A 27,918-nucleotide genomic window follows, 5' to 3' on the forward strand; every position below is an offset into this window, starting at 1 on the left:
GGCTTCCGCTATCACCACGAGGTTGAAAATAAAATGAATATCATCATAAACGATGTAAGAGAACAACGCAATAAGCTCCGTCAATAGTACAGTCTTTAAAAGTTAATGGCGGGGTCCGCTATCACCACGAGGTTGAAGAGAAGATTTATATCATTATAAAGGGGGTAAGAGAGTAGCGCAGTGAGCTCCGTCGGTAATACGACCTTTCAAAGTTCACGGCGGCATCCGCTATCACCACGAGGTTGAAAATAAAATGTATATAATCATAAACGATGTAAGAGAGTAACGCAGTGAGCTCCGTCGGTAATACGACCTTTCAAAGTTCACGGCGGCATCCGCTATCACCACGAGGTTGAAAATAAAATGTATATAATCATGAACGATGTAAGAGAGTAACGCAGTGAGCTCCGTCGGTAATACGACCTTTCAAAGTTCACCATGAGTTGGAAGAGAAGATATCTATCCCCTTAAACATTGCCATAGATAATACCGCGACTTTCTCCCTGAATAATGCGACCTCTAAATAGCTAGCACCTCAAAAACAATCTTGAAATATGTTCTGAGCGATCACGCACTGTAACCAGATCTACGCCGATTTTTTATTTTCGATTTTTATCTTCAAGGGGCATGATCGAAGATCGGCAAGTGATTGCCGATTGTGGTGAAATCGAATGGAATCGGTTGCCGATTGCAAAATCGGTTACAAGCTTACCTGAGACATTTGCAATATGCATGGAGACAAATTATAACTCCCTAAGAGTCCCTTGGCATGCAAAATCCTTGATGGAAATGGCTACAACTACCATGTCTATTTGAAAAAAAAATTAAACATCATACATGTAAATTATAATAAAGAAAATATATGATTCAGGAGAATTAAATGCAAATATCAAACATTTATCCTTTATCCGTTTGTCACAGACACTTGGAAGACAGAAGTTAAGGCAGTATACATGTATTTTCAAGCATCTGGGCATATATTAACTAGTGAAAACCTTTACCCTTTTTTTTTTTTGGGGGGGGGGAGGTGGTTGAAATAAACAATGTTTATTAAAAGGGGCAGTATGACTGAAGAGTAATGTGAGAATATATCAACAAATCCTGGACAAATCCCTTAATAGAAGTTTAGCATGTATGCACATTGCTCTAGCAAATTGATCTTGGCTGTTGTTAGAATAAGAAATGAGTTTCCCTGAATGTGGACTTGAGTATTGCATTAAATGTGAATTTTTGTCCTATTCAATTGGCAGGAAAACAATCAGTCAATTTCAAAGTGTACTTCTGAATGATTTGGTTTATTGGTGACCTTTTGTTTGGAAAAGAATTAAGGAGTTGTTTATGTAAGGAAGTGTGATATGAATATCGCTGGTTTCGTTTGACTCCATGTCCCAAGCTGCCCGAAACTCATCAGCCTCTGCAATTATTTAGAGGGTATAAATTATCAAGGTTTAGATGTAAATCTGAAAATGGTATCACAGCATTTCTACATTGTCTTTTGGTTGATTTCTCATCGATTGTCGAACAAGTTCTGTGCTTGACAGCAAACACAAACTTGTGTGATGTTATCCCCTTTGAATGGGTAAATACTAAAAATATGCAGAGACACATATGTGAAAAAAAAATCTTTAATTAAAAAGTGAAATTCAGAGCTAATAACAGGAAATACATAGGCCTACCAACACAATTTCCAAAACAATCCCCAATCATAGATTTAAAAAAAGTATGCCATGTAGGTTGACAATAATTCAAGAAGTGTAAAACCGTACTTTGCCCCCCCAAATATCTTTCGTGATGAAGAAAGAGTAGCTTGGAGCAGTTTGGAGCATGGAGACTATCCAAAGTCAAGTGGAATTTAGCACACCGTTACACTTATTAAATTCACATGTGTTTGGGTAGATCATGCATAAATTAGAGAAGTATTCTTTACTTCTCTATCACTACCCTGGTTAATGTAGGATTGATTTGAAAAATCCTGCTATTCTGATGAGCTTAAAGGCTAGCTATACAGTGCGTATAAAAAAAAAGTTTACACTTAGAAAAAATCCTGTAAAATTATACATTTGTAATATCCTGACGCTTTATCCACATTTAAACATTGGTACAGATCCATCTAAGCAAATGACGATATAACTGTCGAAAAATATTTCTGCTTGAGTGAGCACCACTTACCGGTACTTCTGAAAAGTTCGTGAAAAATTATTTGCGCAGAACTTTGAAATAGTTATGTGAATAAAAGTAGATTTTAACCATGAAAAACACATGGAATTTAGCTATGAATATTGATTTTAAGATATCTTTTACCTTTTTAACTTGATTCCTTGCCCAAAACAATTCATAGAATGCCATTGTGCCCCACCCCACTCCCCACACACCGAGGACATTGTGATGATATTTGCTTTACCCTGAGCTGTGATTTACATGAAATGGCTTAGGCTTGATTTTGATTTGTTAATCATAGTCAAGCTTGGGAAAAGTGTGGAGAAACAAGTATTAAATGAAAATAGAAATGTAAACCCACTTTAAATGATAAAAACTTAGTAAAAAAATACTGGAGATGTCTGATATAAACTTTTGTTTAGATTCAGTTATGTACTCAGATCCAGCTGGCACAAGAAGGTAAAGGTCCAAACTAAGGGTTAAAATCTTAATTTGGGTGGCAAAATTGTAACAAAATACTTAAATGTATCCGTTTTATTTCAATTGACTGAAAGTGCAAGGGAAATGTATGAAAAATGTTCCAAAGGGTCGGTTTTGATTTCGCCTTTTACTCTTGACACAGCGTGAAAACAAGCATTTCTGCGCAAACAGATTTTTTTACAAAAATGGACAGTGCTCACTCAAGTGTAACAGTCTGTCAAAACTTTTACTTCCATTGGGTAGATGAGACACAAACCTAAGAATATATGTGAAAAAATTATCCACATGTTGATATTTTTTAAATTCCCGGGACTTTTTCAAAGTGTAAACTTTTTATTGATACGCACTGTACAGGTATCATAACTGTACAAACACTGGTAGAATGAACATTTATGTATTTATTGTAATGACATAGCCATCACTTAATGATATTTTCTCAAGATTTTTGTCAAAATTTGTGTTTGTTTTGTTTTGTTGTTTGTTTTATAGAAAATAACCTTTCAAACTGGACCACCACAAAGTGGACCAGCAGGAAGACGATACAAGAGGCGATCTAGATCTCTTTCCCAATCCTCAACAGATAGTAATACATCAGGGTCCTATTCCAGTTACTCAGAAGATGAAGATGAAATCTCACCCAGACAGAAAGAACAGGTAGAGTAGTTTGATTGTTCAATAGTTTGATAACAAAGCCCTGGTTAGTGTTCCATGAAAGCAGTTTGTAATGAACGTACGACTTTACGCAGAACTGGTGGCCCTTTCGTGAGTGCTAAATCAGATCTGCAGTCATTTTGATTAAAACAGAAAATTTTGCACAAGAAAGGGTGACCATTCAGGTGTCAATGGCCCCGGAAAATTAGTAATTGCCAATGCCTTGATGATATATGATGTGAATTAATTATGGATAAGTTTTATGGGTACATTTTGTTGATCTTTGTTATTTTTTAAAATAAACAAAGTAAAATGTATTTTTGTCTGATTAGAAGACTGTAAAAGCAAATGTCCTCTCTCACTAAAAACTTGATTTTTCATCTTTAAGCATTTTAATCAAGACATTTTTTAAAGTGTCATTGAAATATTACCATGATTACACAAAGCCGTATAAAGCAGAAATACAATTGATGACCGTACATGAAACAAACAGTAATATAGAATGTGAGTCTCTTTTGTTACAGTGAGAAATGTTATCCATTCATCTGTTATCAATGATTTAATGATGTAGTCAGGAATCCCTCCCCCTTTCATGGCTTTGATTTTCCAGGCTTATGTAAATTTCAAAATTCAAGGTGTTGTACAACATACTAATTTATGCTTTGGTTAAAAATTTTGCATTTTGTGAAGAGAAAAGCTGAGCTCCATCTTGTGTGAAATTTTTACCATCGCACTCATGTCTAGTCATTTATATACAAGAGTTGCCAGGAATGGCATGATTACCTTCTCAAATTTATATTGTGTAAATATTTCTCTGTGAATTTAACTTTTGAATTGTGTAACAAATGTTATTTAAAATTCATCACTATTGATTGCCAAATATACAGAGATACCTAGGTGTTAGATATTTAATTCATTTTACAATTTTATTTCTCTGTACAGAAAAATTCAAAAGGATCAAGTGACTTTTGTGTTAGGAACATTAAAAAGGCTGCATTTGGTAGACGTGAGATAGAGATAGCAGAACAAGGTGAGTATTATAACACATTGACTCATCTTGGACTGGATGATGAAAACTTTGCATCATTTCTTGCCATCTTAAAGCTTACAGAATGACTTTACTTAGAATCAAAATTAATTATTTTTTTCCTGGGACTACTTATGAGCTCAGCAGACCAAATTTGCCACATTGTATTAAAGTTTACATTGGACCCTATGTGAATTTCAGGGGCTCTTTTTTAGTTTTCCTGGGCTATGTAGGGCATTTTGGGGGCAAATTCGCCCCAAGCCCGCGCATAATTTTTTCCCCTGACTCTATCCAATTTTCTCAATTCATAATTTACAAGTTGTTAATCCGAGAATTACGAGATGGAAAAAAGGAGTCATTGCTATTGTTTGTAAGATTTGTGTTTAATAATGAAAACTTATCAGGAGTTGCTTTTATAAAAAAGTTGAACTGCCACAATATACGATTGGATAACAGTCATGTATAATGTGTGAAACATTCTTGTTCTTCTGAAATGTGTATCTATTTTAGTACATCGATTTCAATTCTAGAGTAAGAGTGTTATTTTACTTGTTTGATTTAGGTGTTTGTAATGTATAGAATATCTTTTTATACATTGATACCAAGATGCCAATTTCAGATAAAGAAGTTTCATTTATTTTTTTTAGTTTGAATTTGCTCTTGAGAAGATTTGTCCTGTATTGTGTTTTTCAGAAATGCCTGGTTTGATGCTGCTTAGGAATAGAGTAGCTAGTGATAAGCCTCTGAAAGGAGCAAAAATAATTGGATGTACCCACATTACAGCCCAAGCTGCGGTAAGCATACACTCACTTCATATACCCCCCCCCCTGCTTTTAGAATTAATGTATTTCTTTGCCAACAAGTCTCAAAGTCCACATTATAATGGAATACTAGATGTCGTTCTCAGGATTGGTACATCCATGTAGCCTATATTTCATTTTTTACACAGGTCTGTTTATTTTCAGTTGTTTAATTATTTTAGTTAATTTCCATCCATCCAATATTTTGTGCCATGTTTTTGCCTATATGCACTTGAACACACACACACTAGTCTGCAGGCACAGACACTGATTGAAACTTTGATCAAAAAGTGTGTCTCCATGCAAAGACTAGCTCATACAAAACTTGCTGTTTCAATTCACAAGGCATGAGTAGGCTGCACATTCAGACCCATTACTCGAGTGAAGGGTTTGCAAAGCAGACTACACACACACACACACACATGTTGAGTATACTGCAGCTTTGGAGAGCCGCTCTCTTGCAGTATGTATGTATGCAAAGACTTTACCTGGTACTTCCCGACTTGAATCATTTGTCAGCTGTTAGTATGAAAGAAGTTATTTTCTCACAAAATCACCTTTTTTCGTTTTAATGCACAGTTTTGTTTTAATGAAAGTATCTGTATTTAATTTGTTTTTTGTATTCCACAACATATACATACATGTACATGTCTGTGACATCTCCATTCCCTGATACACTTTTAGAGAGTGACCTTGCTTGGGTTTGTGTCAATATTTCCTCTACTAGTTTCAGGAGGTACAGGGTACAGGGTACAGGGTACTTCACACTGAGAGCAAATTGATTTTAATACAATGAGGAAAATTGAACAATAGAAATAGTTATCAAATCTAGTAAGTATTGTAAAGAAAGCTTTATTTTACAAAACAATGAACATGGGTGTATCCACATGGTTATGATGTCATAACCAGTCCACCTCTTTTATGTCTTATTGCATGAAATGAAAATAATATTTTTTCTCATTCTAACTAAGAATGTAAAAGCTGTTTTTGTTTTTCTTTTAATCCAATTTTTCAAATTCAAATTTTGATGAAATGTTCATTATTCCTGTTTATTCTATTTATTAAAAAGCCTATAGTTTGGTAGTAAATCCCCCCAAATATGCATGTTACTATTCCATTTCGTAATGTGGAGGCCTTGAAACAATTTTTGTGTGAAGGGTATGAGTAAAAGATATGTTTCATTGGATAAAATACTGACTGTACATCAGATTGTCATTTAATCAGGTCCTCTATCAAAATAGAATATCTGCATATATTTGTCTTGTTTATTAAAAACACCTTCTCAAGCATGGAACGGGCTGAAAATTTCAGGATATAATCTTTTTAAGTAGCTTTCTAATATCCAGTTTATATGAAAAGTAAGGGCTCAAACTGCTATTTTGAATACAGATAAAAACTTTACTGAGAGAAAGTGCTAGATTTAAATTTAATGGCCAGAAAAAACGCCATATTTTAATTCTATTTGAGTAAAAAATGCATTCAATGAGTACTACGCATTTGTAATATTGTAATGTTCATTTATGTGCAAGTATAGTTCACATTACTGGTCGTTTACTGATGTTAAAGACAGGTTTAAGTAAACTTAATATTAGGGCGGGATACCGCAGTTAATTTAGATGAGTGGCCCTTGTTTTTCATATGCAGTTTTTTGGAGCGGGGTGGTTGGGGATTAAAAGTACATGATCTGGCGCAATGTGGTGTTGTTCTATTTCAGTATAATGCTCTAAATAACCGCGTATGGTGATAGCAGTAGGCTTCCCTCAGGGAACTTAAAATGGCATGTTTCTATGTGAAAACCAGCCTTTGGCAGATTATCAAGTGTATTGTGAGTAATCATTTTAATACTTTGCATATATTCCAATTGTAATTCCAGTGAAGAAGTGAAGTATTTGTCTACAGTATAAATGTATTCTTTGTTTTTAGGTAATATGTGAAATGGAAATATATTTTTGTCTGCTAGCAAAACAGAGCACTTGAGACTATAGGCCCTGCTTTTCCAACGGTGGCGGCAGTGGCATTGGCATCATCAACATTGCAATCTTAATCACGATTAAGATTTGAAATATCTTATTAAAAAGTATATGGACCAAGTTCATGAAACTTGGACATAGGTTAAGTACATGTAGGTTTCACTGATCATCTTGCATTAATTTCAGGTCACATGATCAAGGTCAATGGTCATTTTGGGTCAATGAACTTTGACCATGTTGGGATATCAAAATAGAAATCTGGATTAACCCTATCTAGCCTGGGGGAAGGGGGGGGGACTATTTTTAGTCCCCCTTGAACATTTTGCTAATGAATCTGTTTCATCCCAATGTCTTCTTTGATAATCCATTCATGAGCTACATGTATAATTAAATTACCACACTTGAAATGTGAGCTTTGTTTGGATTAATACTCATCCATGAGCAGAGTCAGATTTCTTTTCAATTTGCTGTTAGGTTTGACATATTATTTATTCATGGGTTCTAGAACTTCTGATTTGAATTGAATCATTCTACATGTATGAAGTATAACATGGCTTTGCTGGGTTTTTTTAAAAGAAGTTAATTCTAACAAAAAGTGTGAATTTATTGTAGATGTACATCAAAAAGAAAGAGAGGAATATTCAGTATTTCCTTTAGATGGAAAAGAATATATTTTCGGAACACATAATTTTCTTACACATAATTGCAAAGTGGATCCAGGCGGGGAGCAACGGATGCACAGTATTGCATTCCCACTCGTAAGTTTGAGAATACTCCATTTAATATGTAATTATACATGTGACTTATTATTTGGAGAACAGGGCTTCGTCTTACAAAGAGTTACAATTGATCTGATCAACCTCAAATGTATGGAAATCCATCAGTGTCATATTTGTTTCTACAAGAAATTTGCACAATGTCCTTTGTAACCCCCCCCCAAAAAAAAAGTCCCCTCACTTTTTAAGAAAGCAATGAATGTATGAATGAACAACTTATCTATAAGTATAAATATTTTGAACAAACATGCTGACATTGCTGGCTTTCCATAGTTGTGGTTGATCAGATCAATCGCAACCCTTTGTAAGATGGGGCCCAGACCTGTCTACAAGGCAGAATGCCATGCTTACTTTGCTTAAAGGTATAGGCTAGCATTGATTTGACTTAAAAAACTCGGAGCTGTAAGGTCCCGTTGTCACCTTTATCTGTTTATATGTTATGAAAATTAAGCCCAGAAAAAAAATTGCACCTGAAAATCATAATTTTGTGCTTCAAAAAAGTGAAATATGAAGTGACCACATACAATCTTCTCAGGAGATTTAGTAAATGATGTTTTTTCAGCCACAGATATCTCGACAATGTCTGCATGATCTTTTTTTAAATCATCCTGGGTGTCTTTTCATCCATATGGACAATTTTCAATGCAACGTGGATCGAAATTCAGTATTTTGTAAAATAAGATGTGTATTATTTGACTGTGCATTTAAAGCCTGGCTAAAGCTTTGCAGGCCCAGGGACAATATTCTTGATTGTCATCTAATATTCCATTCATACAAAAAGAGCTAATGAGGAGATGCTGGCTTGAGTCGGCGAGTAGAGATGATGAGTAGTAGAGAGACTCGACGTTTCGGGCAGGTTGACTGTCCGTCTTCAGGAGTCTCCTGAAGACGGACAGTCAACCTGCCCGAAACGTCGAGTCTCTCTACTACTCATCATCTCTACTCGCCGACTCAAGCCAGCATCTCCTCATTAGCTCTACTACTCAAGCTGTTCTCAACTCATCAATCTTTCCTGGTTTACAGTCCTTTTCAGGACTACTTTCAAGAAAGAATACTCTACTCTCAAATCTCCACTTTCTCGCCTATCCATTTCTTCTCTTCTTCTATCCACTGTTTCTATAACACTTCACATGGTGTACCGTAAACCACATCACCAATGAATATTTCAACCCTAACTTTAAGTTGTTTGTACCAGCTGGATCTAAGAGCTAAAAGTGGAACAATCAATTTTAAAAGAAAAGTTCATTTCAGACTTCTCCAATGCTGGAATTTTTTTTTACATTTTGTCCTTTAAAAGGGAATACTTGTTTCTTAACACTTTCCCAAGGCCTTTTTTTTTTAAGAAGAAAAAAATGTAAGCCTGTGTCATGTGAATCGTGGCCTCATCATGTCATGGCTACAAGGAGAAAAGCTAGAAAGGAAAAAATAGCTTTAAATCAATCTGTAATAGCTAAACTTCATGCACTCTTCATGATTATCACCTGCTTACACCCATATCTCTTTCCAATTGTCATGAACCTTTTTAAGTGAGAGACCTGTGCTCACTCAAGTTGAAAGATTTGTTGACAGTCATAATTGTCATTTTCTTGAAGAGACCTGTACCAATACCATATATAAATATGTATGGAGAAAGCTTTAGGAAATATATTAAAGGAGTATTTATTTTTCAGAGTGAATTTTTTTTATACACGCTACAAAATAAGCATATATTTTATTTGATCAGGCACCTGATCAAATACAATTTTATTTCTATTAAAATCTAACAATTTATCATGTAAAACAAACTTTTATTTCATATTCATTTCACAACTGTTTTAGGTGTGCATTGTAATGAATTAGAATATTGATCTCGAAACATGCTTTTAATACTCTGCCGTTACTCATTTCTACCAGATTCATTTGGCACATGTTGGTGTATTTAAAATTACTAATAATACAAACACTTTGTTGTTGGTCTCTGTTTGAATTCTTTTTATAATCTTTACCACAACTGAAATTAATGTTTTAATCATGTGAACTTCATGTAGGTTTCAGGCTTCAATTAAATGATTTAGTGTGACTCTCAATCAATGACTAATATTTACTGAGCTGTATGTACATGTATTCTTGTTTGTAAGGAAGGCATGGAAGTAACCACCATTTCCTTCCAGACAGGTGATTTCTTTTTGGTAAGGTTTGCATTGGTCTCATTCTAGTTTTCAATTGTACCTGAACATGTACAGGGTGCTACATAACTTTTTTGAAGCACTTGCCCAGTCGGGCAAGTAAATTTTCAAATAGTTGGAAAATACTTGCCCGAATATAGATTTCACTTGCCCGAAAAAATCCTTAAAAACAAAGTTTTATTGCTTCAAAACAAGTTATAGCCTTATAGTTTTACATACCATACCATTGACGGCTTTAAAAATACATTTTTCAACATGACTACTGATGTACCTTGTAGTTGTATTTCTTTTTTTTAATGATTTTTATCTTGAACATCATGACAAAATATATGGTAAATATGCTCTTTAATTAATTTCCTAATCTCATATATTTTCCATATATTTTGGAGGGGACTAGGACACACAATAAAAAAGGGGAAATCACTGAAATAACCAGAGAAAAAAATAAAGGGGGGGGGGAGAATGAAAGAAAAAAAGTAAGAAGAAAGACAGAAAGGATGAAGAAATAAAGAAAGAAAGAGAGAGAATGGCTGCGGGGAAGAGAAAGGCTATGGAAAGAAAGCAATCAGGTAAAAAAAAATCACCACCAATACCAAGAAAGGAAGAAAGAAGGGAAAGGAGAATGGAAAGAAAAAAGAAAAAAAAATAGGAAAAAAATGAGAGGAAGAGAAAGGAAGGAAAGAAAGGAATGAATAAAAGGAAAAAAAGAAAGAAAAAAGGTAAACAGAAAGGAAGGAAAAGGGAAAGAAAGAAAACAAGAGAAAGGAAGAAAGAAAAGGTATAAGGATAGATGGAAGGAAGGAAAAAAAAGAAAAAAAAAGAAAAGATAGATACAACGAAAGACAGAAAGAAATGAAGGAAGGAATGAAGGAAAGAGATGAAGGAAGGCAGAAAGAAAAAATAAGGAGGAAAAGAAAGGATGGATGGAAAAAAAAGAAAGATCAAAAGAACAAAAGACAAAAAAAAAAAAGAAAATCAGAAAGAAAGAAAGAAAGGAAGAAAGAAAGAAAGAAGGAAGGAAAGAAAAAAAAAATTAAGGGGAAGAGAAAGGAAGGAAAGAAAGGAACGAATAAAAAAAGAAAAAGAATGAAAAAAGGTACAAAGAAAGAAAGAAAAGAGAAAAAGAAAAGGTAAAGGATTGATGGAAGGAGGGAAAAGAGAAAGAAAGAAAACGAGAGAAAGGAAAGAAGGAAGATAGAAAGAAAGAAAAGGTATAAGGATAGATGGAAGGAAGGAAAAAAAAGATAGAATGAAAGACAGACAGAAATGAAGGAAGGAATGAAGGAAAGAGATGAAGGAAGGCAGAAAGAAAAAAATAAGGAAGAAAAGAAAGGATGGATGGAAAAAAAGAAAGAACAAAAAAACGAAAGACAGAAATAAAGAAAAACAGAAAGAAAGGAAAGAAAGGAGAAAGAAAGAATGAAAGACAAAAAGAAAGGAAGGAATGAAGGAAAGAAAGAATGAAAGGGATGAAGAAAGTAAGGAAGAAAAAAAGACAGGAAGAAAAGGTAAAGAACGGATGGAAGGAAAGGAAGACAGTAAGAAAGAATGAAAGGAAGGGGAAAATAAAGGAAGGATTAAAGAAATAGGTAGACAAAGGTTGGATGGAAGGAAGAAAGTAAAAAAGATAGGAAGAAAAGAATGACAAAAAGAAAGACAGCTATAGTAACAGAAAAAATGAACAAAAGAAGGAGGGAAATTTAAAGAAAGAGAGATTCAAAAGAAGGAAAGATAGGCAGAAAGAAAGAAAACAGAGAGGAAGAAAGCTCAAACTATCCAGTCATAAATAAAGAAGAAAATTTATCAATTTCCTTGACAAAAAAAAATAGTTACGAAAGAAACCACGTTTATCAACATACACACAAATGCATATGTGGGACTGTCAAACAATGTATTTCAGTGTGTGCGATACAGACGATCATTCGAAACCCGATCTTTTTTAAGCATAACAGAAGTGAAAATTTCTCCTTTTACTGCTTACAAATGACAGAGCTACCCCCAATATTTAGGAAATATGGACACTACAAGAATTTTTATTGGTAAGAAATGTGAATTTTGACAGTTCTGTGGGAGATTTCTTCCAGAGCAAACTTCGTTCGTGCAGCACCGTACTCCGTAGAAACTTATCTACATGCATCGGCTGCGTGGACTATGTGCTAGCTAGCTTGGTATGCTAGACTGCCATTGATTCTGTGTGTGTATGTACGTCTCTGAGCTGTGTGTTTATTGCAGAAAATGGCGCAAATTTTGCAATTCGAAAAAAGACATTAATGATATTGCTTTTTTTGTCTCTTTTTCTTTTCTATATTTTGATGGTGAAATATGGGGAATCTTTCTAAAATATAATTTCCATAGGAGAATTTTGCTTGCCCGATTCGGGCAAGCAGTTTTTGTCTTTGCTTCAAAACACTTGCCCGACTCTAACTTTTACTTGCCCCGGGCAATCGGGCAAGCGCTTATGTCGCACCCTGATGTAATTTGACATTAAAATAGTCTGGATATAGTGTGTGTTGCAAAGCTTATCTTTTTTCAAAGAACTGATAAGCGATTTAAATTACTCTTTTTGCAATATGTGTATCTATACTTCTATAGAAGTATTTTATATCTGTTTAAATACTTTAGGACATTAAAATTTAAAAGATATTTTTGCAATCTCGTTTAATGTGATTATGTTTTTACTTCTCAAGAAAGAGGTTGATTTATTGAGAATGATTTACATGTCTTCCATGATCACTGAATATAAGGAGAATCTTGCCAGTCAGTATTACATTCATAAATTTTGTGAAGTACATATTACCAGAGCTCTATGCTTTCAAGTCATAACATCTGTAGTTTTGAAAAATCTATGATGGTAGAATATTTTTGTGTCTTCTGCTCTAATTTTAAGTTTCATGGTGATTTTTGCCAGTTGCCCATCAGAAATTTAGTTTGTATTTGTACATTCATACCTGTAGTGAAGATATTTGTTGCAAGATAAATAATGTATCCTTTAAGAATTAGACTTACAACAGAATTTACATTGAATCAAACAAGTACATGTACATGAAAAATACTAAGCATGAAAAGATATTAATTTGATTGATATTATTAATAGTAAAGTATACAAATGAACATATTTTTGAACTTCTAGGATTAAGATTGTGAAGCAGTAGATTGATTTTTTTAAATTTACTAGGCCTATACTATTACCCAGTAGTTTTGTTACTATTGGTATGTGCATCTTGTTATACGAATTAAATGAACAGACATGAGGAGTTTGATAGGTGCTAAATAGATATAAAAAGGCCTACATTTATTCATATAGGCATGCCTACACATATATTTTCACGCGCTCCTGATACCAGATAATTTTAATGCTATTTTTATCATGCATTAAAACCTAATCTAACAACCATACTGTTGAGTTATTATATCAAGCTCTAAATGTAATAATCCTTACAATTATAATCATAATCTGTTTAATGAGACAGTAAACATGATTTGTGACTGTAGACTGGATGTGCTTGTAAAATTTTTTAATTTTTTTATTTCTGTTTTTATTATAAAGTTTCAAACATACATGTATATACATAGAAAAAACATACATGTAGTTGTATGCACATTTCCAGATTTAGAAGAGGCTTTTGAAATAGTGTATTGAGGGGTGTAGTAGCAAACATGGGAGCAATTACGAATAGTGAAAATCCCATTTTAAAAACCTTTTCATATACCGGTAAATGTGAAAAAAATGTGTTCGCGGTATTTGTCATGCATTTGCCAAAATAAAACACTACAAAGTCTTGTTTTTTTACTTTTTAAATTTTATTTCAGACCATATGATCAATGACTATAATATTTCACTGTTGGTGTTTATTTTGTCCCATTATTCTTTCATCATTCTTTGCATGTAGGTTTTGATTGAGACCCTATCAGCCCTTGGAGCAAGTATCCGTTGGTCTGCTTGTAACATCTATTCCACCCAGAATGAAGTTGCTGCTGCTCTTGCTGAAGCTGGTTTTCCTGTCTTTGCCTGGCGTGGAGAGACAGAGGAAGACTTCTGGTGGTGTATTGAGAAATGCATTCTTGCTGATGCATGGCAACCAAACATGGTGGGTGTGTGGGTTGAATGTGATAAATATTAGGTCAGATAGGCACTACATCCATCCTTCATCATAGTCAAATACAATTGCTCTGTGGGTATCGTTTTGATGGAAGGTCTCAAAATTAATATTGTAGTAAAATAATGACCCATGTGATAGGTTTGCATTCTCTTACTTGTATTGAGTTTGTGATAAAACTATTAAACGTGGATTGCATTTAATTCATGTAGGGGTCGTGTCTTATCCGCCCAACTGACTTGGCTGAAATAAAGATCTTTCTCATTCTTACCACATTGGTTTATGTACACATCCATGTTGTAATAAACTGCCATAGTGACAAACTCTTAGGGGTATTTAACAAAGTTTTTTTTTAAGAGTGTTTCTATATTAATATTTAGTAAATATTTCATGACTTTTTAAGAAAGAATTGATGAATTTCAAATAGGCATATCTTTAAATTCATTGAATGGATTATGGTCAGCATGTCTGCATTTATCTATGTGCAATAACAGTCTGGTTTGTTCATACTTTGTCTAGATCCTTGATGATGGAGGGGATGCCACTCACCGTATGATAAAGAAGTGTCCAGAGACGTTTACATTTGTCAAAGGAATTGTGGAGGAATCTGTAACTGGAGTTCACCGTCTCTACCAACTCTCCAAATCAGGAAAGCTTAGCATTCCAGCTATGAATGTCAATGACTCTGTCACGAAGGTATGAAGAATTCATTTTAATACTCAATCAGGTCTTTCCATTCAGTTCCCAGGCGTCTATTTGAAGCTTGGTTGATGAAATGATATGTGGTGCTTTTGTTTAAGTCATACATCATATTTGTATAGTGCATGCTCATTTTGATGATTTAAATATTCCCACAAATAGGTTCTTCCACAAGTACTCTGGATAGACAACCATTTTACATTGTTTTTATGACTATTTTCACATGAAAACTGCGCATAGTGTCTCTTTCAAGAGGTCTGTAATAACTATGCTTTCTGACTATATGGAACATTTTGATAAATAAAAAGTGCTTTGATGGATTGAGGCCCAGACTCATTTTCCTCTTTAACTTGACAATTTTAATGATATGACATTTATTGAAGATGGAGAAGTAGAATCTCCAGGGGTGGCTTATTCATGACTCAAATTATTGTTATCAGTAGTGCACTATTTTGCTGCAAGTTTTTTTTAAGAGTTTGTCATGCCAAAGTTGTGTTGACTTACATGTAAATGAAATATTTCCCTTTTATTTATGTTTGCTGATAAAGTAACAAATCTATATAAAAAATCTATAACTATTCACAAATTACTCTGCTTTTTTGCAAATCCTGAGAAATATATATCAATTTATCTGCTCTAAGCAGGATGCATAATCAGTATTCTAATATGTAACTTGGAAGAAAAAGTATGTTTATTCATTTGGAGAGGAAGGAAAGGGAGGTAGAAATTGATAAAGAGGTAGCATAGATGGCATTAATATATTTTTATATGAAGAGTAATAGGGGTAGAGGTTTGGAATAAGGAAGGGTTTGGGAAGGAAACAGGTCTTATGGGAGGTACTTGAATGAAAGGAAGATGTCAATATGGGAGGGAATCAATCATATATGAGGGGGTGTTTGAGGTTGTGATGAAAAGAAATCTCTGAGGTGGAAAGGGCACTCGTAATATTGTGATGAATCACTTCCCTTTTGCAAGCCACTTACATCCCATGGGTATTGAGTAACCATCAACTTTTCACTTCACATTTCCATTTCTGTTTTTAAAGTGAAGAAAATAGAGCAAGGTTGAAGATGTCTTTCAGCAAGATTTTTAAACTTTGTTAAATACTTTCTCCCTGGTAATGCTTCTAATTCAAAAGAGTTGAGCAAATTATAAACTTCTATATTCATGTTATGAAATAAAAATGTTTTAAAATGATGTGATACAATCAGACACATCTTTAGTTTAGAAATTGACCCATTTCTAATTCATGTCATTAAGACTTTTGATTAAATTGTGTCAGATTTAAATTCTATGACACACAATTTATTTTTTACTGATGACACAGTTTTTAAAATCTGTATGATATTTTTTTGCAAGCATTTTATTGCAATTGTTATGAAGGATTTTGGGGAGAAATTTTGTCAAAATTTTAATAGAATCTTATTTGATGTCTGTCCCTTCATGAGATGGACTGCCATATAGATTGATTCATTCATAGCTATTTTAGGAATAGTCCTATAGTTTAATGAATAGTGTTCAATGTTTTTCTATATTTGCAGGTTAAATTTGACAATCTTTACTGCTGTCGTGAATCCATCTTGGATGCATTGAAGAGGACTACTGACACCATGTTTGGTGGTAAACAGGTAGTGGTTTGTGGTTATGGAGAGGTTGGCAAAGGATGTTGTGCTGCTCTAAAGGGTCTAGGATCTATTGTCAGTGTGACTGAGGTTGACCCCATCTGTGCGTTGCAGGCTGCGTAAGTTCACTCCGCCCAATCAAATCTACTATTTTTCATCTCATATCCACCATTTTAAAGCAGTGTGTGTAATACACCAAAGAAGAACCAAATGATAATGCCAATCATGAATCCGTGAAAACTTTGAAGAGTATTCTGAGAAATATATAGTTTCGGCTGTGCATAAATATGAATTTAATCTTTTCTACGAGTACTCTGTGATTGTTTGTTTGGGTTTATGTTAATACATTAGCATCAAATGTAAGATTTTGACAAAATGATAATACTGATATTTTTATTATTCTACTTTATTCTCATCTATCTGTGACATTTTTTAAATTCTGTTGTTGAGGAATGTGTTAATGTTGAAAGTGAGAGGTAAACTTAAGCGTCACATATTTTGATTTTGTTTATCTTTTTTTAAAATATCTTTCAGTATGGATGGCTTCAGAGTTGTGAGATTAGAGGAAGTCCTAAAAAATGTTGATATTCTTATTTCATGCACAGGTAAGCATCAGAAGTAAATTTAATTGACCATTTACCAAACACCTGAAATCAGTTCTGCCTGAGTGATTTCATTTAGAACTTGATTAAGTCAAATATGCCTTTGGTTGGTGTCTTGGAGTTCAAAGTTTTTCTATTATGTTTTTCTAATTTTTTTAGTAACTCAAATACTTGGAGGTATTTAACAATTTAAAGTGACATTTTTGAAAAGTTATCTCTGTCTTGCTTCAACTTCATAGCTGAAGCAAAATATAGGTGTCACTTTTCCCACATTAGTGATGATGATATCTTAACCAAATTCTTAACAGAAGGTTGAGGTTTTGAGTTTTCAATAGGACATATTTCTTTATTACTGCGCAAATTTTGAAAAAAATAAAAAGGTTAACGAAAAGTTTCCTTGGCCATTAGGAGGGGTATTACTAGTAGAGAGACCTACTCATCAACCACTTCATGAAACTCTGATTTTTTCAGATCTTGATGAAAATAGTGCAAAACAGACATCTACCAAATTTTACAGCAATCCATGAATTGGTTTTTATATAATAATCAAATGAATTTAGAATGAAATTCAGCTAAATGCTCCCGATAGATTCAAGATTTCTGTTTCATTAAGCTCTGCTGTTTGGATGAATTATTATGCTAGAGCAATCCTTGATAGCTAAAATATTATAATAGGATAGATTTGAACTGATCAGACATACATAATTGCCTGTATATTAAGTTACTATGCTTGAAGTGCCATTTTGTTGGGACTTGGGAGTGGACTCAGAAGAAATTTGTTTGAGTAGAAAATTTTCATCTTTTAGGTAACAAGAATGTTATTCAGAGACATCACCTTGACAGACTAAAGACTGGTTGTATTGTTTGCAACATGGGACACTCTAATACAGAGATTGATGTGGTATGTAAAATTTTAAAAGTATATTGATTGATTTAGACTTGTTTGAGGACTTGAGCTTGTAATATAATAAAGACTATTTTATTCTTGTGGTCGATCACCAATAACATCATTATTGTCTTGAGGTTCAGAATCTTAAATGAGAGATCCAGTAAATGAAAGAAGAATAAACAAAACATATTAGTTACCTAGTTCTCTATTTTTTTTTCAACAGTATCAAACTTGTCATTAAAATTGTTAACAATGAAGTGTTGTACAAGCATTGTATGACAATGAAGCCTATTAATGCTGTGATCAGTGTCTATAAAGGCCATATTTCTTGCTCCCTTGAATAAGGAAGGATTTATGATATGAGTGTTCACCAGAAGAAACCTATTCATACAGCATTACAGACAACAGGTTTGGTTTTAGAGCTGGGCTGTTTTGACCTTTCATAGGATATTAATCACAATTTTATGACACCAGACTATGAAAAGCAATGGAAAGTCCTGTCACATATTTAAGATTCATCTAATTAGTTTGTACCATCATTTAGTTATACCATCAAATCCACCTATTGGTCATAAAATTTGATCGTGCTCTATGTGATCGACAACATCTGTTAATGGATAAACAAACTATAGATATTAAATTCCTCATGAAAAATTATGCCAAACCTTTTTTAAATGGTCTTTTTAGACAGTTAACCATGGTGAGAGATCAGCTTACAGCTGTTAATCTTTATTTTTGTTGTTTCCTTACAAGTTTGTATGTTTTTACATAAAACCTATTAGCCCGAATTCACAGAGATATTTTCAATTGTACTGTGATACAGATTTCTTGTATTATCGTGATTTATTCAAGCATGAATTTAGCACCCTATGCTAAAAGTGTATACTTTGGACCTTTCTCAGTGAAATCAGTGTAATTATGTATACAAAATCTGCATATTCTATGGTTGTGCTCCATGGTACATATGGGGTCTTTTTTATATTTCATAATATTTTTTTTAAATATCAGGAGAGTCTACGTACACCTGATCTAGTTTGGGAGAGAGTTCGTCAGCAGGTAGATCATATTATCTGGCCCGATGGTAAAAGAATCCTCCTTCTTGCTGAGGTAAGTGTTTCGAAGAAAAATATTTTAAATTAAGGAAGATGAGGATATATTTTGCTTGGACAGATGGAAAGGATTATTGTAACTTTACACGTCTTTGTTTTTACACATTCAATTTAAAAAAAAAAACCAATGTATGTGTAGTGTAGCCATCCTTATAAACATTATATTTGACATTATTAAAACAATGTTTTAAAGCATTTATTGGTGAAAGATAAGCAAGGGGAGGGGTAGAAGGATACAAAATATACTCTCATGGAATTCTAGTTAAGTTTGAATTTTTCTATCATATCATATTTTTATAGTTTGTTTGTGTTGCATAAACCTTTGTATTATACATTTACTGAAAGGTCAATACTCAAACATATTTTTTACTAAATTTTCTTTCAAATGAGATTATATCCCCCTCTGTCAATCCATTTTGATTTGAAATGTTAATCATTTGATGAAATCCTGTGTTTCTTTATCAAAGGGTCGTCTTGTGAACCTGAGCTGCTCTACTGTACCATCATTTGTGGTATCAATCACTGCCTGTACACAAGCTCTCGCTCTTATTGAACTATTCAATGCTCCACAGGGCAGGTACAAACAGGATGTATATCTACTCCCTAAGAAACTGGGTAAGTCCACTAATAGGCACCTTGAGTCAAGAAGTCAAGAGCCATGTTTTTCCCTGCAGGAATACTACAAGTAGCTTTTCATTACAAATCATCAGAGCATCAGTGTTGAAATTACTTTTTATTTTTAGGGAGCCATTTTGAAAAATAAAGAAGAGCCATTTTTCATTTTACGAGAGCCATTAAAAAAAAAAATTATTCAGCGCATGGTTTCGCTTGCAGTTTTTCCTGCTTGTTTACAAATTTATTTTGTGTTAAACATTGTTTATTTAATTGCTATTTACTTTTTCTTCATTGTTATTAATTGTTAAATTACTATTTTCTTTATTGTTGTCCATTTACATGTAGATCTAATGTTTATTGTTTGTATCTCATTACTTCTTGTATATTAAATTAAATGGACGTTCTAACTTCTTTTTATAATATACAATTTTGTCAAATTGAAAAGGATGAAGTTTATCAAAATTTGAACAGAATTTGTATTCAGAGGAATTCCTTTTCATAAATACTTTTTGACTAAAACTCACTTGAAAATTATTTAACGAAATATTGAATGCATGACAGCCTGACAGCTAACGTCGCCATGTCAACTATTTCTCAAGCTAGGCTATGCTATGCCTACGCTAGCGCAGCTCAGCCACTGAACATAGCACAGCTGTCAGTCAATCATCACCGCAACACACAGCTCACAGTCAATCACACCGCAACACAGGCGGGTATGAAACTGCATTAGCGCCAATACATGTATACACTCGGGCACTGACCGTTACTCACCAAAAATCCCCACAGAAAATCATAATTTCGGTCTGAAAATTGCTGGATCTGCGCCAAATTCCCAGAGCACCAAGTGGCTTAGTTCAGATTTGAGAAGTGGAGTCTCCGAAAATTACTCTAAAATAAAAAAAACTGATTTTCTTCAGAGCTCACGATCTTATTTTCTTGCGAATTTAGGATGGTATCTTATAAAATTAATCCAATAGAAAAGGGAATTTTTTGCTATCAAAGTTACGGCGAGACCTGGTGCCGCGCAGCGTTTTGAAAAATAGTACAACGGATATTGTGAGTTTGAAACTCGATACGCATTTTTCTGAAGCGCCGCGCCCGCGATTCTAAAAAAATCTACTCAGTTACACATCAGAATGCGACGATGCATGAAAGTAAAAACGGCGGCTGCGCTGGCTGTCTCACTGCTTATATGCAGTCGTAAATGGGCGCGGACGGGAGTGATTTTAATGTTGGGAGTCGCTCGGTATTTGGCAGTTTTAGGCAGTTGCGAGAGCGATTCCAAAGCATACGAGGGCGGAATCGCTCATCGCTCCCGTGTATTTTCAACCCTGCATCAGAGTCACAATAGACAAATCAATAGGGACTGCAGGAAAGCTGCAATGAAAATACACATAGCATTCTTATAGCAGGATTAAAAGATATGGCACAGACTTCTAATAAGATGCTTATCAGATCACATTTTGTTTTCTAAGTTTCTCAACATATATTTTTTTAATGTTCTCTATGACATATATCTCTAACCACTGTCTATTATTTGCGTGTCATAAATGTTTAAAATGGATGACTTAGTGAATAATAAAAACTTGATAAAAAATGGTATCAGATGTTGCTTGATCAAGTGAATATTGGAGGTTTCATCCTCTTATTATTGAAAAAAAATCAATAGAGTTATAATCATGTTTGATATGGCTATGGTAAATATACATGAATAAAAATAAATATGAGGTAATAGCATGTATTCTGTATTGAAAATTGAAATACAACAGTACAAAGAATAAAAAGTAATTGTAAACTGAAAGGGAAAAAATTGACAGAACAATAATGTGTGCAATAATTGTATGATTCAATATTCAGATGAATATGTAGCAACCCTTCATCTGCCATCGTTTGATGCTCATCTAACTGAGTTAAGTGATGAACAAGCTGCCTACTTGGGATTAAACAAGACTGGTCCATTCAAACCTAATTACTATAGGTATGTAATGCTGTGTGGCAATTCAGTATGTCCTCTGTCCTTATCTCTGGCTCCAAGTAGACAATATTTAAAGACCCTGACCGGTGTAAAAAAAATCATACATCAAAATAAAGGTAATGATTCATACAATATGAATATACCAAAAATATTACATATATCTCCTTCCAATAGTTAAAAATATTAAATAAAAATCAAAGAAACTGCTCCTCCAAAGTACACTTCGATTGAGCACCCCCACGTCGCCTGGAAATGATGACGTCACGTTGTGTCAGGAGGGTTGTGATTCCATAGGTTTGTGTACAAAAGCATTGGGTATTTTCTTCCATTTCCATGTTATGAATCCATTTTTTTTTTTCGTTTTCGGATGAAAATGGCACTCAAAATTATTCACTGTTCAAATTGTTGTAAACCTACAACTATTCACTACCTTTTTTGTGATTTCTTTGTTTGGCTCTTATTGGGCCTAAATTGCTATGTCAGGAAAAGTTGTTATACATAATCTAAATGCAGATAGAATTGAAATCTGCGCCAAATAAGCAGGAAATAAAATATGGCAAAAACTAGTTCAAAACTGCAGATTTCATAAATTCAAGCTTGTGGGTAAAAATATATGTGATATCCCTCTGTGATAGAAGTGAAGAGAATGAAATGCGTTATGTGGAAAGCAAAAAAATCACCCAGTTTTTCTGTGTACAAACCTATGGAATCACGACGCTTCTTACACAACGTGACGTCACGGTCTCGAGGCAGGTGAAAAGCACAATAAAGCCTATTTTCTAAGCGGGGTTCGAAACCCGATAATTGGAATATTCTTAAGCAAAATACTCAGCTGGGAAGCGGTGAAAATGCATAAAGCATACCTTGGTGTATTTAGTAGCTTAAAAGCTTTTGATTGGTATATAATTTATCAATTTCATTTTCGGGTCCGGTCTGGATCTTTAACCCTAAAACCAACATTTTTCGCGACCATTCTGCTGCGCGCAATTTTTCAACCGTGCCATTCACTGACTTTTTACTTTGAAGTCTTGCTCATCTTTTGAGACCAAATTTATGATGCCCGGGTATGCGGTTGAAAATTTACGCAACATGTCAGACTCAAACCAAAATTGCTACAAAATGTGATTTTGTGTACAAAGTCAAAGTAAATTGAGGTTTCTCATCTTATTCATTAAGATTTTTTTTTTATTTTCATCAAATGAAATTAATTGATTTGAACACAAGTATGATTTACGCATAAATTAGCAGAATTAATTCATATTAAAGAATTTGTATTATTGCGGAAAATTAACCTTACAGCCTTGTAGATCACATCCCACACTATTATCATGCCAATTTTGGTGTTCGTGCGATTGGCAGCAGAGATCTCCCCCCCCCCCCAGTCATATAACACCCCCAAAGAGCCTGGTCTGGTGAGGGTTAAGGGAATAAGGTCATATAGAATCATTCATTTTTGGGCCTTTGTATAAAAAGGGAACTCCCTTCATTGAGGTAATTCGCAATGTTGTGTCCTGCCATAAGCCCATGTGCTTGATAGTCTTAATATGTATGACTTTTCACACACAAAAAAACAAAAATATTGCTATGAGCTTTAGTGATAAATTACATGGTCATTCCATCTTATAATTGAAAAAATAGGAATTTTTAGAAGGGTACTAGATTCTGCTTGTTTAATGGCAAAATATTTTGGTATTGATTTTACAGAAGATAGTAATTATTACTAGCTATCATTTCAGTAAGCATGCATGTAAAGATTACATGATTGAAATGTTGCATTCTGGGAACAATGTTAGTGATTTATTTCTTGAGCTGATGCTATTCAACTTGGATGTAGGAGGTTGACTTTATAAGGCCTATATTCTGATTCCTAGATCTGAACTGCGCAGCTATTCAAAACCAAGTTTTAATTTCAATATTCATTATGAGTATCTTTTGGTGATATCTTTCTGATGCTCAAAGCCAATTGCATTTCAACCATTTTAAAGATTAAAAGAAACATAATATGAATTAATAGAAATTGATGAATGATGAGGAATACCATATCAATTCCACTTTGAATGGGTTTGATTATAATCCGACATAATTGCACAATATCAAGTAGATCGTCTTGTATCTATTCATGTCAAGGATTCCCTGTTTTATCCTTTGAGTAAGATTTTTGATGCACAAGTAATTAAAATATTTAATCGTATAATTTGTTACCGATTCTGCTAGAAAAAATGAAATCTGACTTTGTTTTCACTTTATTTCCATGTTTACAGGTATTAATTGGCTTGTGTATTGATGTGACTGGAAGTCCAGAGGCTCTCTTACTGTTCCATTCTATAGCACTGTAACCCACAACTGACAAGTATTATTCATCATAATGGAGTATAGTTTGATAGAACAAAGTGGTATTTTCCTATCCCTGAAAGTGTAATTCAGAGAGCCATAGAAAATATATATGACTTTTGTGAATTTTGCAAATGATATGATATTGTATCCAATATATGCTATGGTAAGAAGAATATACCAACATGTTATAATGAAAAGGTATTTGTTGATATTTGTGAGAATGAGAATCAAGAAATAGTTGAATGATTACAAGGGTTTTTGGTCTTTCTCATACCTATATATATGGCAATAGAATGGTATATGCTGTATTCATTAACAATTCCCATTTCTATGCTAGAAGCACAGGTTAATCTAAATGGGGCTTGGTAAAACACACAATAAAAAACCATGCAAAACAGTTGTCACACTTTTTTAATGGAAATAAATGACAAGTGTATGTAATGGACAGCTCATCTTCTTTATTGATCCTTGATTTCACAAGATTTTAAGATATCTTGTGTATCATACTTCATATCATTAAAAAGAAGAAGAAACATAAACAATAGTGCTATTTCATGGTGTATTTTGTGAACAAGCCTTTAGAATTGCAGGGAATTAAAGAGTTATGCCATATATCTACCACCCAGTCCCAGTTTATGTCCAGATATGTGTGTGAAGTGTAGGTGGCATTATACAAATATGTATTATTGATTATGAACTCTGAAGCAATACATTGTAGAAGAAAAGTTATATGAATTTGCATTTCTGTCATTAAATGATTTGTATGACAAGGAAGAATCAACTAGAGATGTAGATTTATTGTTTGATAAATTCAGAGAATTTATTAATAAAATCATGTATTGATTGAAGCATGTACATAGCTGTTCTCTAAACATGAAAAGAATAGTACCATAGTAGTGTCCTGTAAAGTCAGACATTGCATTTCAATTAGGAGAAATATTGGTTTAGCATGTTGATTAGTTCTGTGCAGGGTGTGTTCACTTCTCATTGTAATATTATACAGGGTTGATATATTTGGCGTATTAAATTAAATGTCACCTGTATGCTTACATTGAACTCAGCTAATGGCTGAATTGTTTTTCTTCTCTTTATTTAAATAATGAAGAAAAGTGTAAATTGTTTAGTTCATTCGATGATCTTTTCCCTTTTTTCTTAAAAGAAATATATGTATGTATTGTCATTATTTTACTTTAATTCAGTTAATGCTGTAGTCCACCTTTCCTCTTTACAAATATAACATGGCGATTTTCATGCCTCTGCCTCTAAGGGTATCAGAGGCATTGTTTTTTTTTAAACTTAAAAAAAAAAAACCATGGTAGTGAAGGTTTTACAATGCTGATATAAGATATCACCTTATCACAATCATTACTTTAATGAAATAAAAATCAATTAATGAATTATAATTGTGAAACAATCATAGGGTATACAAATAATATTGTTACCCAACAGCAATAGAGAGAACTAGAAGTTTAAATGAAATGAATGCTTACAATAACAATGAAATGAATGCTTACAATAAAAATGAAGTGAATTCTTTCAATAGAAATTTGATTAGTATGTTTACAGTATTCTCCTCAGACAGTGCTACGTAAACAAATGTGTGTAAAATACACGATGTAAAAGTAAAATGTTTGGCAAGTGATTATCACATGGTTTGAGACATACAGGTGAATCTGGTTAATTGCTCTTGTCATAAGCGATGTAAATGATATCATGCTCTTTGAATCAAATCCACACATTTCTGATATAAATTTTTCATTTTCGCAGTTCATTTTGAATTTTTCTGGGTACTCTTTTACCAATGTTTACTACATGTGAATGACGCTTGGCGTCTCATCATGATAATGCGGTTAGTCTTTTTTTTCTGAATGTTTAAAGTTGAATTAAGAAGACGATTCCAAATATTGAGATATTTACATTAATAGCAACCTTACAACCCCCCAAACACTAAGAGGTGATTCGAACCCCCATTTTCTTTTTTCAAAATAGTGAATTTGAACGATTTATCCCTACCCATTTTCCCCGAGTTCGCTCCTGCAATGCCTACCGAGACGGGTGTTCTTTGAGTGTGACGTCACCGGGGGGTATTCGGTCCCGGTGTAGTAAACATAGGCAGTGCCGCTTTGTGTACTATGCAATACGCCTTCATATGGAATAACTGCAGTTGAAGTTGTATCTGCGAGCCATAGAACTTGCAAAGAGGAAATGATTAAAATATTTGTGGCCGTACTATTATTCCAAATATGTAAATTCCCTCAGAATGATACCATAGACCCTAAAGGAATAATTTCAAGGTGAATAATATGAAATTTGATCGAGATCTTCTCACCAGTCGATAACGTAGCAGACGTGTTATTATGACATATTTATCCGCGTGTGACGCGGCTCTTGCAAAAAAACACAGTTGGTTGCGGAATTGCTTTGTGCCGACCGGCCGCCCGCTCCGGCGCAGCTAGCTGTCGAGCTACCGTACCGCATACCTTCCTTGTTGTCTTCAACCATATAGATGTATACTAATTACTATATATCTCTCTGTCTTCAACTCACTTGCGAATTGCGTTTGTATGTGTGACGGTGACCCCTAGCGTAATTAAATATAGAAAACAACTCAGAAGGCCGAGAAAGAATAATACGTTTGGTTCAAGATTGTTCTGTGGAATGAGCTATGAGTGGAAATGATCCAGAGGATATAAAAGTGGAGTCAAAGACAAAAGAAAAGAAGAAAAAACGCCAGGGGATCGCTGCACGGCCACCAGACCATAACAGTACATTCAATGCCTGGGTGTTGTATTGTGTGTACTAGTATTATGCGTTCAGCGCGCGCTGAGCGAGAGCTGAGCTATCCGCCGGAATTACTTTCCAGCTACTCACTTGATTGAACATCGTGATAAAATAAATGAGAAATAGTGAAAATATCATTCAATAACTCACTGTTTGCTATCTTACATCATGATTGAAGAGTTCATGATGGTTATTCATACTGTTTTTATACAGGGAAAGTAAAGATTTGTACATATCAGTCCTATTTGTTTGATTCGAGTTGCTTTGAAAAAAAATTGTAAAATATCTTTCTCTCTCTGCATAGCATTTCTGTATGACATTCAGGCACCTCTTATACTAAATTCCCCCCGGTGACGTCACACTCCGAGTGACTTTTCTGTACACTCGTCTCTCGGGCTCTGACAGGTGGCTAATTTCATAGACTTTCAAAGCAAAATATCGAGAAGGCAGAGGATTTTTGTGACATGCTATCTGTTTGAACAACTTATATATACTATATATTGTGTGTAGAACCTATATTTATGGAAACTCACCCCCTTCTTAATTCAACTTTAAAGATGATTATGAGATATTGGAATTATTTTCTTCTGCACATTATTACCTTGATTAAAGCTTTTGTACAGTTGATTGTATCTTCATATTACAGAGCCCAGGTCTTATTTACAGCACACAATATCACCTTTAATATTGCACATGTCATATTGATAGCTACCAGTATATACAGTGTATATTAGCTTTGTGTTTTATGTGAAATCAATCAAGTTTTTAGTAAAAATAACTCTTGATGCCCCGGGGGGGGGGGGGGGGGGCTACTCAAATTATAACATGATACCTATGTGCCACATCAAAGTAAAAAAATAGGGGGCTCTGGAACTGAATCTTGGTCTTAAAATGGGGGTCTCTGGAACAGTTCGAGTCAACGATTGCTAAAAATGCAATGCTCTGGAACTGACACATCGAAATCGTATGACTCTGTGCCGATTTGAGGGTCTCTGGAATGCGGCAAAATAGGAAATTCTATGGCTTTCTAATTTGGTGATGTTCTGGAATGGAAATTTAGGCTAAAAATGGGGGTCTCGACTGGTGAACCTTTCTTACGTGCTAAACCATGGCCAATGAACATTTTGGTGTATACCATTTACCACAAAAAAGGATCAGTTATTATTAAG

At 34.0% G+C, this 27,918-nt stretch overlaps 1 protein-coding gene across 1 annotated transcript; it reads left to right on the forward strand.

The window, feature by feature from the left end:
• Nucleotides 1-3,130: 3,130 nt before the first annotated feature.
• LOC129255449 (putative adenosylhomocysteinase 3) lies at nt 3,131-27,078 on the forward strand. Its single transcript, XM_064097497.1, has 12 exons — nt 3,131-3,291; nt 4,231-4,318; nt 5,009-5,109; nt 13,917-14,114; nt 14,643-14,819; nt 16,364-16,563; nt 16,979-17,049; nt 17,853-17,947; nt 18,944-19,042; nt 19,512-19,659; nt 21,517-21,637; nt 23,896-27,078. Exons 3-12 carry the CDS (start codon nt 5,011-5,013, stop codon nt 23,900-23,902), a joined length of 1,215 nt encoding a protein of 404 aa, XP_063953567.1. The 5' UTR covers nt 3,131-3,291; nt 4,231-4,318; nt 5,009-5,010; the 3' UTR covers nt 23,903-27,078.
• Nucleotides 27,079-27,918: the final 840 nt, after the last annotated feature.

The sequence above is a fragment of the Lytechinus pictus genome, chromosome 3, assembly GCF_037042905.1.
Source record: "Lytechinus pictus isolate F3 Inbred chromosome 3, Lp3.0, whole genome shotgun sequence".
NCBI lineage: Eukaryota > Metazoa > Echinodermata > Echinoidea > Temnopleuroida > Toxopneustidae > Lytechinus > Lytechinus pictus.

Bases quoted from the DNA above. Each gene is read 5' to 3' on its own strand.
- LOC129255449 (XM_064097497.1), top strand. From the start codon at position 5,011: ATGCCTGGTTTGATGCTGCTTAGGAATAGAGTAGCTAGTGATAAGCCT. The intron at 16,564-16,978 runs GTAAGTTCACTC...AATATCTTTCAG, and splicing joins ATCTGTGCGTTGCAGGCTGC to TATGGATGGCTTCAGAGTTG. The intron at 17,050-17,852 runs GTAAGCATCAGA...TTCATCTTTTAG, and splicing joins TATTCTTATTTCATGCACAG to GTAACAAGAATGTTATTCAG.